The 15,137-nt window shown below is 38.4% G+C and overlaps 1 protein-coding gene across 10 annotated transcripts in view; it reads left to right on the top strand.

Moving 5' to 3' along the window:
* PRRC1 (proline rich coiled-coil 1) overlaps nt 1-15,137 on the top strand; it is a 139,699-nt gene that overhangs the window by 99,188 nt on the left and 25,374 nt on the right. For 6 of the 10 annotated variants that reach the window (XM_055548539.1, XM_055548484.1, XM_055548493.1 and 3 more), the window contains exons 7-8: nt 1,784-1,887; nt 7,244-7,346. In XM_055548539.1, coding sequence (XP_055404514.1) covers nt 1,784-1,887; nt 7,244-7,346 — 207 coding nt within the window. The other 4 variants (XM_055548554.1, XM_055548532.1, XM_055548504.1 and 1 more) reach the window with 4 other exon arrangements.

Raw genomic sequence — 15,137 nt, 5'->3', positions numbered from 1 at the left:
GCTGAAAAATAAAGTTAAAATTCCCTTTTCAAAACATGGGACTAATATTGAAGTGTCTCTACTTGTGACTCTAAAAGATGTGCATTTAAGTAAATGCTGTGGTCAGAGGAGGAGAGAGGCTGATTTACCCGCTCTGCATATTCTGGGTTCCATGAATAAAAACAAGAAGTAAACTTGTCTTCCCAACTCACCATCCTATCTTTCATAGGTGCTAATTCATTTCAGGTAAATATTTTGTGAACCTTATGCAGTATAAGCCGTGTGCTATAGGGTAGTTAAAAATGAACTGACTGAGTTTCTGTTTCCTGGGAGCATGAAATCTAGGACTATTTTTTTATGGTACATAGTTGAGATACCATCTTTAAAAAGTTGCGAATGAATCTCTATAAACAGCCCACTAATCCCCGTATAGTTTTTACTGAATTAACATTTACTTAAACATTTTTATAATAAAAATTAGCCATAACTACCTTTTGGGAGGAGTGAATTAGGCAGATGTACTTTATCCCATACAAAGAATTAAGTTCATCTTAGCTGTTGTATTTTCTCCCAAATTCAGTAGTGATCTCCACATTCAATTTGGTGATGCCTAACGTTAGGGCTATAGGCCTTTAGAAGCCCTTGATGTTTCTCTTGTTCACTTTTTCATGTTGTAAGTTCTTACTGAGTACCTGTTAAGTTACATGTTGTGCTAGGTAGCCGAGATACAAGAGTAAGCAGAAATACAGCTTGATTCCGTTGTAGTTTAAATCACATCTTCTTTCATGTTTAGCAACTAATGACAAGTTGGTTTACATGTTCTCACTTTTTTTTTATTTGTTTCTGAAATAAATTCTATTGTTTCTAAAAGTGCCCTGGCTTTCTTAATTTTTGTTTTTGAAGAATTGACCTCATAATCTCATTCACTGCTTAGTGCTGCTGTTCATGATAAAAATAGGTGTATTATCCATGACTAGTTTTACTCAGAAGTGTTTTATGTAGCTTTTTGAACTCATTCTCATAACATCATTCATGAGTACTTGTATGAAGTGATTCAAATGAAAGTAGTAAATGGCAGCCTTGTCCTTGCTAATCCAGCTTTTAATTTCCTACTATAGATATATATTTCATTCATGATTTTTGAGTTATCTGTATAGTATTCTCAGCCCCTCAGTTTTATTTCATAAATGGCAATTATTTTCTTGAATAAGCTTTGGTGTAATGAATACACTGCAGTTAAAAAAACTGTCATTTTGGTGCATAATTTAAAAGTGAAGTCGCTCATCCGTGTCCGACTCTTTGCAACCCCATGGACTGTAGCCAACCACGCTCCTCCATCCACGGCCATATATATAAAAGGACTCAGAAGAGAAAAAAACATATTTACTATTGATAAGATTGCTTACCTAGAAAAATTTGAGAGAATCAACCAAAGAACTACTAGGATTGAAACATTTAAGATGGCCTCTTGTCAGATAAACGTTAAAAAGCACATAGTTTTCTTATATTAGTAATAACCAATTAGACCATGGAATATAAAATTATTCATTCCACGACAGCAACCAAAATAATAATGCGTATAGGAATAACTTGGAGGATGTGTTGCAGACTATCAGTACTAAGGGGAATATGAGTGAGCCTCTTCACTATTTACTTGCTGCTGTTCTGTATGTTTTCATGTTTATAATGAGTATATATGTATTTGGGTATAAATGTGTACACACATTACTTATATAATCATCAATTAGCATATTTAATACTGATTAACTTGAAATAGTTTCTAATATACACTGTTTCTATTCAGGGTGCCCAGGAACGGATAGATAGCTTGCGTCGAACTGGAGTGATTCATGAAAAACAGACTGCTGTGTCAGTAGAAAACTTCATTGCAGAATTGCTTCCTGACAAGTAAGAGGCTTTTTTTTTTTTTTTTTTTTTTTTAAAAGCATAGTTATAATTGTTTTTTTTTTTTCTTAAAAAGAGAACTTTCATGACAAGATCTTTTCATCTTTTCTGTTAGCAACTTTCAAGTATGCAAAATTCATTATTAATCCCACGTTGTACATTACATCTTCATGACTTATTTTATAACTGGAAGTTTGTATCTTTTGATCCCCTTTATCCATTTTACCCTGTCTCCCACTCTTGCCTCTGCATCCACCAATCTGTCCTTTGTATCTGTGAATTTACTTCCCCACCTCTACAGGTAAGGGAGAGCATATGGTATTTATCTTTCTCTGACTTACTTTAATTCCATCCATATTATTGCAAATGGCAGGGTTTTCCTTCCTTTTTATGGAATAAGATACTATTTTATATCCACATGCATATAAATATATATACCACACCACATGTATATATATGTGTGTGTGTGTGTGTGTTTGAATGTGTATATATAAATCACATTTTGTTTTTTCATGGACACACACTGAGGTTGCTGCCATGCCTCGGTGGTTGGAAATAATGCTGCCATGCTTTGGTCTTAGTAGATTGTGTGTATTTTTAGGAATTTATGCATTTCTTCTAGGTTGTCCAGTTTTTTGGTGTATAAAGGGTTCAGTGAGTGGCTTATTATATTTCTCTTAGGAGCAAAAATAGAATTGCTCACATTGAATGTCTAGTAAAAAATGTATCTTACTTTAGAACCAGACAGAAAATATGTTATGGTCTAGCTATATCATCTCATTAGTTATGTGACCTGTGTAGCCTAGCTCACATTTCTACTCTTGTTTTCTCCTTTTTAATTATAAAATTTACATTGTGTTGCCTGAATTCTAAGACTGTGTTCATTATCAATTAAATAAGATACAATGGTGCAGCTGACTTCCCTAACAAACACAATCATCTTGCATAGCTGTTCAGAGTAATGGGAAGTCTGGCAAGATGGCCTGGAGGCAGTCACCAGGTTTGAGTTCTGTTGAGCACTACCTCTCTTCTATGTAGGTTGGGAAAAAACCTCTAACAACATTATTTGTCATTGTTTTTGAGGGCATTAAACTTTTAATAGATAGATTTTTTGATCAGAGAATATTTTTTAATTTTCAGAATTGCCTTATATTAAAATACTATAAGGCAATTTAAGTTATATTAAAATAACTTCCCAACTTTTTCCTGTTTACCATGTTATTTTGTTGCTTTTGGGTTTCCCTTATGGCTCAGCTGGCAAAGAATCAGCCTGCAATGCGGGAGACCTAGGTTGTATCCCTGGGTTGGGAAGATCCCCTGGAGAAGGGAAGGGCTACCCACTCCAGTACTCTGGCCTGGAGAATTCATGGACTGTGCAGTCCATGGGGTCGCAAAGAGTTGGACATGACTGAGCGACTTTGACGCATTTAATTTTTGTTTTAGTATTGAGTAACACTGTGCCTAGTACTTTGTAGCTATAGTGTACAAAAATGTACTCCAACTTTGAGGGTCTATTATAGACCAGGTGGGAGAGAAAATATATACACAGATAAACAGTTTAAAATGACTCTGTAAGTTTGTAAATCTTTACTTATAGGAAATGTTACATACATTTTCACTGGAAATAATTTGATGTGGAATAGTGTCAGATAAGAGTCATGAATGGTACTTGAACTGAAGTTTGAAGAGTAGTTAAAATTTGGATAAGTGAAAAAGAATAGGTAGGACATTCTATGTGGAGGAAGAGTGTGAAGATGATTAAGATACATTTAGGTGTCAGTGATTGTATCAGCTTGGCTGAACATTGTTGGATAGAAAGTCAGGAGTAGTTTGGGGACAGATTAAAGAGCTTTGAATATTCGGTTGGGAAGTTTGAACTTTCGTATAAGCAACAAGCAACAGTCCACTGATGATGATTATTTCATTTTTTCCCCCTTGATTATCCTTTTAATACTGATGTAAGGGTTACCTTAGAGATTCCATCATGCCTTTTCCATGTATTACATTATAGTACAAATTATGACTGTTGATAATATGATTTACCCCCTACATCTTGTGCAGTATTGTAAGTTATCTGAATTGTGCATATATTTTAAACTCAAGATATTGTTAGTATTCTGTGCTTTCTGTTCACTTCGATTTATTCTTTGAAGACCTTCCTTCATTTTTGGTTTTAAGTCTGGGATCATTGTCACTCTGCCTAAAAACATTCTTTGTACTGCATTAGACTTTAGCCACGAGTTCTCTCAGCTTTTGTCCGAAAATGCCTTTGTGTACCTTTGTTTCCGTAGGCTGTTTTCTCTGGAAAAGATTGGCAGATTCTTCTTATGTAATACTTTAAAGATGCAATTGCACTGTTCTCTGGCTTCCATCATTTCTGCTGCATCAGCTATCCAGCTTGTTGTTTCTGTGAAGAGAATGTGATGTTTTGCTGCTTTTATGATTTTGTTTGTCACTATGTTTTTGCAGTTTTACTATGGTACGTATAGGTGTGCTGTGTTACTTATGTATTAAACTTCTCTGGATTCACCAAGCTTGATTCTTTCTTTCACTAGATTTATGTCTTTTGTCCGTTTTGGAACGTTCTTAGCCACTTTACCTTCAGAATTGCCTTCTGGCCCATTTTCTCTGTCCAGGACTCCAGTGACACATTGTTCACCTTCTGGCTGTACCCTACATTTCTCAGGTGGTCAGTCCCCACTTCCCTCTACTTGCTCCCTCTAGTTTTCCGCTCTATTCTTTAGTTTGAGTATCCTCTATTTACCTGTCTGCTGCTGTGTAGCCCATACACTGTTTTTTGTTTTTTTTTTTAATAGATTCAATTTATCTCTTGAATATCTATATCTTTTCTTCTAGTGTGACTACCTCTGTTTTCTTTAGTATGAGTCATTAAAGATCCTTGTCTACTGAATCCAGTGTATGGGCCTCATTTAGCCTCCTTTTGGTGTAACGATAAGGCGCTGTCTTTGTCGATGCCTCACCTCACGGTCTTTTAAAGCAGGTGTTGTTTATAAGAAACTCGAGAGTCTTCAGGTAACCCTGAGAAGGTGCACTGTTTGCTGCAGGGAACAGTAGTGAGGGGTGTGAAAGGGGTGGTTTGGTGCACTGCAGTCACGACTGACCCGAGTCCAGACTGGGTAGTGCTCAGCATCCGCTGAAGGTCTTAAAGGGTACCTTTATAAAGTTGTCTCTGTCGAGAACGTTACTCCATTTTATCTTCCTTGCTCCTACAGCTCTCAGATACCTTGGGTTATAATTTATAATCTCATCCGGCTTTTCATTGGTCCGCCATCAACTGCACCATCATACCTAGACATGGTACTTTTTTCCTGCCAAACAATGCTTTTTTGAGCAGAAGAGTAGCAAGTAAGTAGTATTAGGAAGTCTGTTGATGGTTTCCAGTGTGGTCAAGAATGAGAGAGGATGGAAAGGTTGTGATATTAAGATACAGAAGGGGGATAGAGGAAGAACATGAGAGCAAACAGCAAACCCACAACACAAAACACTTGATAGTCTGCTTTGGCTACTAACCTTTGTGATGTTCCCATAGGAAATAAATGCACAGAAGATAGAGAAATGCATGCTTATAACTTAGGCAAGAAAAGACCAATGTTGTGTGGCCCCTAACAGAGCAGAGCCAGTAAAGACCTAGCTATCTGTGATGACCTTTGCATCAGTTCATGCTCCATGAGGAAAATTAGCATCTTGTGTACCAAAATGGAAAAATACCTATGTAAGCATGAACTGTCCTTATTCTGAAATTAACCTATCAAGTTTAAAAGTATTGGGTTATGTGTAAAATGGATTAAAATGTCCTTTTGGGAAGTAATCGGTGATGGTGGGTAGTCTTTCTTCGGTAAAATACAAACTGGCATACCTGTATCAGCTCCTCAGGTTCTATTTCGATTTTTTCCTGCTACATAAAATCCAAAGTCTTGGAACTACCATTCTTCTTAAGTCCAGGTGACTTCCTTATAGGATTTGGCCAAGTCTGCCTTATTTCACCAGCCACAAGGAGAGGGTGAGGAGGAGGAGAGAGTTCCTTGGTGACTGTCCTTGAGCATGAGCAGTGGCGACCGCTCCTCTTCTTCCTCTGGATGGAGAGTGGAGGTTGGGTAGAAGGACAGGAGGGCGGAGGCAGAAGGCAGAGTTACTCGGCCAGCAGCACCCGTGAGAGGTACTGAAGAGGTCTCCGTGATCCTGACAGTGATGGCACTTTAGATTTGAGCTGGAGGAGAATGGGATGCTCAGGCTGAGGGGCATGAGAGCAGTGTGGACGCGGGGAGTTCTAGTGTGTGCTCACAGGCATTGTGCGAAGACTGTTGTACCTTCAGGGGCGCTGCTTTCCAGGAAGTCCGTGCCGTGCCTGGGAGCTGAGTCACTGCAGTCCTCTGCTGTCTGCACGATACACAATTGTGTAAAATAAAATACTGAGTCATATCCCAAGTAAAATACTGAGTCATATCCCAAATAAAATACTTAAATAATGATTCATATAAGATAACTTATTTAAGGCTCTCAATTTGAAGCAAAGTTTTGGAATATGAATACTGTAGACATAATGAACTGCCATTTACCACTCAAGCAAAGTTGTTATTCTGTTTACTGTTTTGTTGTTTCTTTGAATATGTTAAAAAGTTTCCTAATCTGTATTATATTTCATAGCACTTTAATCTGCATATTTTTAAATTTTCTTGCTCTATATTTTCTCATTTAAAACCATGATTTCCTGCTTCTGGTTAATTAAAATGCTGATGATGTACTGATAACCTCACCTAAGTCAGTTTTAAAATTTATCAATTCTTAATGTGTATCTTAAAATGGAAGAAATTTTTCTTGATTCATGAAGCTGTCCTCAAAGTCTGATTCATTGTGAACAATTCAGAAATTGTGATTAGAAACATTTATCAGGAATGAGGAGAGGATTTTTTATTTCCTGAATGAGCTTATTTTTAGGTCAGCTAGAAACTTTGCAACTTGGCTATATACTAATCATAGAGTTGGTAGTATAAAATTTCCCATATGTTAGCAAATGATGTTTTTAATTATGATAAGCTATTTGCATTTTCAGATGAATAAATATATCTGTTGCATATTTGAATACCTCTAATTGCCATTCTTCTCCCCAAAACTTAGCAAGAAAAGGAATTTTCCATGATGCGTGGTTTTCAATTATTTTTGTTGTTCTTCCCCATTTTTCCCCCTCTTGAAATTAAGCCAACAGGGCAGTTATATATGTTGTTTTTATGATTTATCTTTTAATCAGTCTGCTAGTGTTTTGTCCGAAGGACAGTACTTTATCAATTCATAGAACTTACTTAGCACATACACAACTTGAAACTCATACATTCTGTTGCAGATGGTTTGACATTGGCTGCCTGATAGTTGAAGACCCTGTGCATGGCATTCATCTGGAAGCATTTACACAAGCCACACCAGTACCCTTGGAGTTCGTACAACAGGTTAGTTTTATCCTTTTTCATTATGCTCCAGAAAGGCTTCAAATATTGTTCTCAAAATAAGATTTTTATTGAAAATATGGTATATTCTTGATTTTTCTTCCCTCTTTTTCCTTTTAATCTTTTCTCTTTTTCAATTTTCTGTCCCTTCCACGTTGTTTCAGTACCTCCCTACTTTTATTTTCCAGCAGTCTTTGGTTAGTTGCCCTTTTCTTCATTGTTTTGCTTGCTTGTTTTTATGATTGGGTGGCTCAGATGGTAAAGCGTCTGCCCGTCTGCCCACAGTGCGGAGACCCGGGTTCGATTCCTGTGTTGGGAAGATCCCCTGGAGAAGGGGATCCAGGCACTCTTGCCTGGAAAATCCCATGGACGGAGGAGCCTGATAGGCTACAGTCCATGGGGTCGCAAAGAGTCGGCAACGACTGAGCGACTTCACTTTCACTTTCATTACCTTTGGATTAGAAAAAAATTTACCTATTCTGATTTTATGTTAACCTTTCATATATTGTCTCATTTATCTCACATTTTCATTTTTCCTGGTTATTCTAGTTCCTTTTTCTTTGTCCTCATCTTCCTCTTTAATTTGTTCATCGTTAGAAACATGTGGAAACATATATAGAAGCAAGTTTACAAACCTTGGATGAAAGGCAAATGTCTTTTCACTTTGCTGAAAAATGTTTACTTATCCACATAGTTTCCAGAAGAATGTAAGCATTAATCTATAATGAGTTTCATTCCTTCTACATTTTTGTTACTTTTAATCCTTTCTTGAACAAAATGGAATATAAGAGTTTATTTACATTGGACTCTTTATACTCATAAATATCATTTCAAAACTCTCAAAAGTTATTTGGGACCTTAGGTTTTTGAGAATTCTCTTGGGATTCTCCCCCAAGAGAAAGTATGTATGATGTATGCACTCACATATAAATTTGGCTTATGTGTTTATGAAGCCCCTTAAAGCAACCTGTGACCTTCTTAGGGGTTTACATTTTAGATGGAGAATAAGAATTGATGCTTAAAGTTTTGTTTCCACAATACCATACCACTGATTTCATAATTTTTACCACAATTTCTTTTCAGAAGTTGAAGAAAGCATTTTTATATACACAGTAATGTTAAATTCACTCCAATATGAGGGTGGTTAAAAGATTGTAAACAAATGCTATGCCTACTGCTATACTACTAATTTAGAAAAATTACATACTGTTGTTAATTTTCTAGGAAAATATTCTTGAATTAACAATGGCAGTTTATAACCATTAGGTTGAACCATACAAAATTGTTTTTTGAAGTTAAAAAAACAGCCACATTTTGGCAGTTTGATGTGATTTAACTTAACTATCTTAGTAAAGCCTTTTAATGCAAGAATTTCACCTAGCTCCCCCAAAATCGAGTTCTAAGATTAGCCTAGCAGGCTACGGTTTATGGCATCGCACAGAGTCAGACACGACTGAAGCAACTTAGCACACACGCACGCACGCACAGTGGTGTTATAAGTGAGGTATAAAAGATATTCAAAGAATAGATGACTGATGCGTCTAATGCATAGAGGTAGAAGTTTTCCATTTTATTCTGTGAGTCTGGCTTGTAACCTAACCAAAAACAGTAATACAGTATCACGTAAGAACTAATTGGTAAAATTAATAAAATTTAGAAATAGAACAGTAAAAAGGGTTCTGAAACCAGTTCCTCTGTGTGTTTGAGGAGGTGAGGTAGTTCTTCCCACACCTCCGATCTGTTATCCAATACCTGCTGGATATCCTATAATTCAACCCTTTCTGACACTTTCTACCTATAAAGAGTGGTGGATCCCACAGATGAAGGGGTCAGTGTAAGTCCAGATTGCTACATAAACTTCTGATTGAGGAAGGAAGGATATCAGATTCTCATAAGTGGTATCATATGATCTCACTTATATGTTAAAAAAAAAAAAGAAAGATACAAATGAACTTATTTAGAAAACAGAAATAGACTCACAGACATGAAAAATAAACTTATGGTTGCCAAAGGGGAAGGAGTTGGGGGGAGGGATAGATGAGTTTGGGGTGAATAGCTGTACACGACTATGTATAAAATAGATAACAATATAGACTGTATAGTACAGGAAACTACTCAGTATCTTGTAGTAACCTATAGTGAAAACGAATCTGGAAAATAACAGATATATACCTACATACGTATAATTGGACTACTTCACTGTATACCTGAAACTAATACAGCATTGCACATCAACAACGCCTCAATTAGAAAACAAGCAGGAGTGCTTTCAGAAGTAAGGTATGGCTTCACCCTTTCAGGCATGTGGTATAATGGAGCAACAGATAGTATCATCTTTTGCTCTGAGTCTTTTTTTTTTTCCCCTTTTTTCCTTCATTCATACTCAAATTTTTCTACCTTTCAAAGTGACTTAGGTTCAGCCCCTGTGCCAGTCTAGATTACAGACAGCAGTACTTAGTCTGGCAAGTGCCTCCCCCCTATCCACTTCTCAAACAAGATAAGGGTACAAGGGTGCAGAGTGGGTGGGCTGTCTTTACCACCAGGCCACGTAGCGGCCATCACTGTGAGCCTGTTTTGCTCCATGGAGTGAAGGTTCATCACAGGCCCTTAGGAATTGTAACAAAGATTAAGACACATATTTACAGTTTCTGGCTTAGAAATCATCTCTGTTTGTTTCTTGCACTTGCCACTTTGGTCATCTGACTGCTACCTCAGAGGGAGAAAAAGGTTGAGGTGATCTGAGAAGGAAAGAAAAAAAAGCTCTTATCCCAGTGTTCTCTGTCCTTGGTGAGAACTGCCTAATCACACTAGCACCCTCCGCCACCTCCTCCCTCCCAGAACAACGCTGGACTCTACCCTGTGCAGACCCTCCTCTAGCTCTTCTTGTCCTGCAGGCCAGCCTCTCACACCTTTCTCTTCCCATTTAGACAACCAGGGTTTCGGTTACCTGTTCAATTCTCTATCAGACTCTTTCTGAGGGGCTGCATTTACCCACTGGACATTATAGGCTGTAAAAGTGTGTTCCTTACTCTGAAGAAATGGAGCTCAGCCATCCAAATTGGTGCACTGTCTTCTGTTCCAGTTCTCTTACAACACTCTGAGCACTTGCCTCTACCACTGGGTAAGAAAAGCCTGGCCCTGAGTCAGCAAAGTCACCCAGGCCTACCCGATAGCTTGCCAGATATGTTCAGGGCCGTCACAACTGGGAATCTGCCACACAGCCATCTGCGGTCTCTATCTTTTTTTTGCTGGCAGACAGAACAGTTCTTATTGGCATTTTGTGCATCAGAGTGTACAAGAAGAGTGTGTCTAGGGTAAGCCAGTCTCACATTGCTGCACTAACCCCATATCCACTTAACTCTTTGGATGCAGGTGGCTGTCTCAGGAGAGCACAGGGGGATATCTGCCTGTGATTCCATTCACCTTCCAAGCCTGGAAAGGAGTTCTGATGGGCATCAACGTGCCCTACTTTAATGCATCCCTCTAATTCCCACAGGGCTGTGTGTCCCATATGGACATCCCTTTTATAGGCCAGGTTGCCACTACCCTCCTGCCTAACCATATGGCCAGGCCCTTGGCCACTGCCCATGAGTCAGTAAAAGTCAAAGATACAGGATGTTTATCACCATTCAGTTCTTTCATCAGTGCTGGGAAAACAGCATGCCTTTCAACCTTAATGAGCCAACTGATTTATTTTTAACTTCCTCAGTCAGAGTGGTGGACTTCCAAATAGTATGTTATCTATTCACTCTGGAACTGCTACCCATAATCCCAGTAGCTCTTGGTTGTTCACTTTAGAGCTGTTCATAGCGTGCTGTCTACCTGGGCAGTTGGTTCCAGCAGGTCCTCTGTTGATTCCAAAGTCTGTCCTAGAGGAAGAGCGACACTGGAACTGTGAGTGTTTCCTCCTAAGATTCCCCAGAGAGCGTGATTCTTTATAAACCATTTCCATGTTATTACGGAACACTTCTAGGCACTGCCTTCCCTATTTGGGTGTTTCTCCATCATCCCAGATGTTATGGGTATTTCAGATTTCAAGATCATTTTATGTCCTTTAGTTTACATGAGTAGCTTTAATTAATAATGTCCTAGACTAGCAGTAAACACCCTTTAAGTAGAAACTCTCTCATTTGAAGTCCAAGACGTCTTTGCTGGGAGGCACTCAGATTTTTGCCATAAGCCTCAGTCTGCCCTTCACATAGGGCTGTGGCACAGAGAATTTTGTCCCTACCAGCACTGCAGCTTCTATTCAATGCTGCAGGCTCAGACAGTATCACTGGTTCCGAATAGCATGTTCAGTTAAAAATGCTGGAAGCGTGGCTTTCCATCCCTTCTGTTTTACAACCATAGCTAGAGAGGAACCATTCTCCAGTAAGAGAGAGTCTCCATCCTCAAAGTACAATCAGGTTAAAAAGAGAGAAAACACAGTCACTTATCAAAACCTGCTCAAACACCAGTTCTATAAACTTACACATATTGTGATTCCATCATCACTTACGTTCCTCACTGTACTGCCCACTGAGACTTCATCAACAGGTTTGGTTTTGTAATACTAGATAGGGGACATGTTCCCCAGCCAGACATGATATCCGTCCAGCTGTATAAAAGAGACACAACTTTGTTACACCTGCTTAAATATTCAACTTAATAATCCTGTCAACAATTACATTTTTATTTTCAGTCTAATTGTAGCACATTTCAGATCTTCACCAGTGGACTTTGGTAACACAGCTCAAGGGACTCCCGTGTCAAGTCCTGAAAACTACTGTTCTCCACTCTTGTACATACTGATTTCCTACTTAGTTATCCTGCACGATTTAGCTCATTATGAAAGTGAAAGTGTTAGTCACTCAATTGTGTCTGACTCTTTGCAACCCCAGTGACTATGGCCCACCAGGCTCCTCTGTCCATGAAATTCTCCAGGCACGAATACTGGAGTGGTGCCATTCCTGACCCAGGGATTATCTAACCCAGGTCTCCTGCATTGTAAGCAGATTCTTTACCATCTTTGCCACCAGGGATGTGCCACCATGACCTGAGTAACAGGTGTATTGAGCAGGTGAATAGTTCAGTCATCACAGAGCTGGTTGCACATGGCCTGCATAGGAGGTATACTGGCTGCTTCATTGGGTGTTCTGCTTGACTTTTATAATGGCATGATGGACAGACCCCTCCCAGGGTAAATAAACCTTACAGTGCTTTTATCTAGTTGACCCGACTGGCTTTTCCTTCAGAAGTAGTCTCCTATGTGTCTGGATCATACATAATTGTCTCTAATGGTTCTGCAACAAACTGTGGGTCCTGCATCAATGCAAACATGCTATTCTGTTCTGTAGCATTAAAAACCAGACTAGCTCCTAAATTAGTTATTTTCATGATCTATTTTAGCAAAGGTTAACTATTACTGAATCCACAAAATGAGCTGGCTCCTCCACACTGTACCCCTGGTTTCACAAGTTTCCTGATTTTGACCCACCTCCATAGTGACTATCTTTTTAGTGACCAGAGGTCTTAGAGATCTTTCTGTTGTCCCTGTGCAACTTTTCCCTGGGGAGGAGATGACTTTTAGACAAGTGACCAAAGCTCAGACTAATCAAAATCTGAGCTTGGTCTGTTTTCCAAGGCCCAAACCAGCATTTTTTTCTTTTAGTTTAGCTGTTGTACATAATAGTAACCAAGGATTGAATAGTTACCTTTTTTAAAAAATTAGTTCTCATTTCTTTATGTATTCAGTGAGCCAGCTCCCCAGGAGTTGGATGCATCTCTACACTCCATTATCAACTTTTTTACCTTGAATAATTGACTGCTGCACAGCTGCTGCTCCATACCACCCAGAAATCAGGTTCCTCATCCCCTGCTCTTGCATCCTTTCTTCTCAAACCACACAGTTCTGTGAACCAGGATCATTCTTGAAAATATTACTTCTGATACCAGTTATATAGGTTTTAAATCCAGTTCTAATGTTTGGGAGGGTTTTTTCCCCCACACTACCAAGCCATTCTAGGACATAGCTATCTGTACTATAATTCAGTATTGACACTGTCTACCAAGAGATAGCGCCAGAAGCTGAGGGTTCTGTCTCACAAGACTGTCCCCAGTTCCCAGATGCCAATAGCAAGCCTCGGCTATCACCTGGAATTCTCACTGGCCTACTATATATAGACTGGGGGTTGCAGTTACCTCTCCTTAGGAAGTCCATTTACTCACTAAATCACCAATTTCTTAAAAAGAATATAACTCAGGAACAGCCAGATGGAAGAGATGGATAGGACAAGGTATGGGGTAAAGACATACAGTTCCTCTGCCATCTCTGAGCCCCATTCTTTTCAAATCTTCACATGTTCACCAACCTGGAATCAGCAAATCCTCTGCTTTTGAGTTTTTATGGAGGCTTTATTACACAGTATGACTGATTGAACGTCAAGCCTCTGTCCCCTCCCCAGAGGTTGGGTGGGATGCGGGTGGTGAACAGGAACAAAAATTCCAACTCTTGTCACAGGGTTGATTCCCTTGGCTACAAACTTCTGTCCTTAAGTTACCTGAGAGCTTTTCAAATATCCCCTCAACACAACAAAAGATAGCCTTTGTATGGCCCTTATTGCTTAGAAAGTCCAAGGCAGCTTGTTGTCAGAAACACAAGACCAAATATAAATTTCTTAAATTATAAGTCACAGAATCCCAAACATTATATTCTGACAAGGATTTGTTCCAAATTGGCCAGTTGGTTCAAACACCAGTGAATCAATTTACAGAGGTGAATATATGAACAGATTAAGGGAGAAAAAGGATTTCATTAGTTGGAATTTGCTAGAAGTAACAACCATGCTTGGAAATCAAAAGAAAGCTGGAGTAGCAGTACTCCTATCAGACACAATAGACTATAAAATAAAAACTGTTACAAGAGACGAGGATCAGTCCAAGAAAAAGATGTAAGAGTTGTAAACATATATACACATAGCATAGGAGCACCTCAATATATAATGTAAATGTTAACAGCCATAGAAAGAGAAATTGAAAAAAATAATAATAGTGGGGATTTTTAACAACCCACTTACACTACTGGTCAGATTATCCAGACAGAAAATTAATAGACACATGCCTTAATTGACCCATTAGACCAGATAAACTTAATTGATATTTATAGGACATTCCAAGTAGCAGAATATACTTTCCTCTCAAAGTGCAAACGGGACATTTCTCCAGCATAGATCACATCTTGGGTCACAAATCAAGCATCTGTAAATTTAAGGAAATTGGAACCATAGCCAGCATCTTTTCCAATCACAACAGTATGAGGTTAGAAATTAGTTACAGGGGGAAAAAACTATAAAAAAGCACAAACACAGGAGGCTTAACAGTGTTACTAAATAACCAGTGTATCACTGAGGAAATCAAAAAGTACTAGAGAAATGACAGCAAAACCACCACAATCCAAAGCCTGTGGGATTCAGCAAAAACAGTTCTAAGAAGCTTATAGCAATACAGTCTTACCTCAAGAAATAAGAAAAACCTCAAATAAATAACCTAACCTTACACCTAAAGGGACTAGATAAAGAAGGAGAAACAAAACACAAAGTTAGCAGACAAAAGAAATCATAAAGATCAGAGCAGAAATAAATGAAATAGAGACAAAGCAATAGGAAAGATCAATGAAACTAAAAGCCAGTTCTTTGAAAAGATAAACAAAATTGACAAAGCTTTAGCCATCAAGAAAAAGGACTTAAATCCATAAAATTATAAATGAAAAAGGGGAAGTTTACAACTGACACAGCAGAAATAAAAAGATCATGAGAC

Source organism: Bubalus kerabau, chromosome 1 (assembly GCF_029407905.1).
Source record: "Bubalus kerabau isolate K-KA32 ecotype Philippines breed swamp buffalo chromosome 1, PCC_UOA_SB_1v2, whole genome shotgun sequence".
Classification (NCBI taxonomy): domain Eukaryota; kingdom Metazoa; phylum Chordata; class Mammalia; order Artiodactyla; family Bovidae; genus Bubalus; species Bubalus kerabau.
This window is presented reverse-complemented; position numbering and strand designations above follow the sequence as displayed.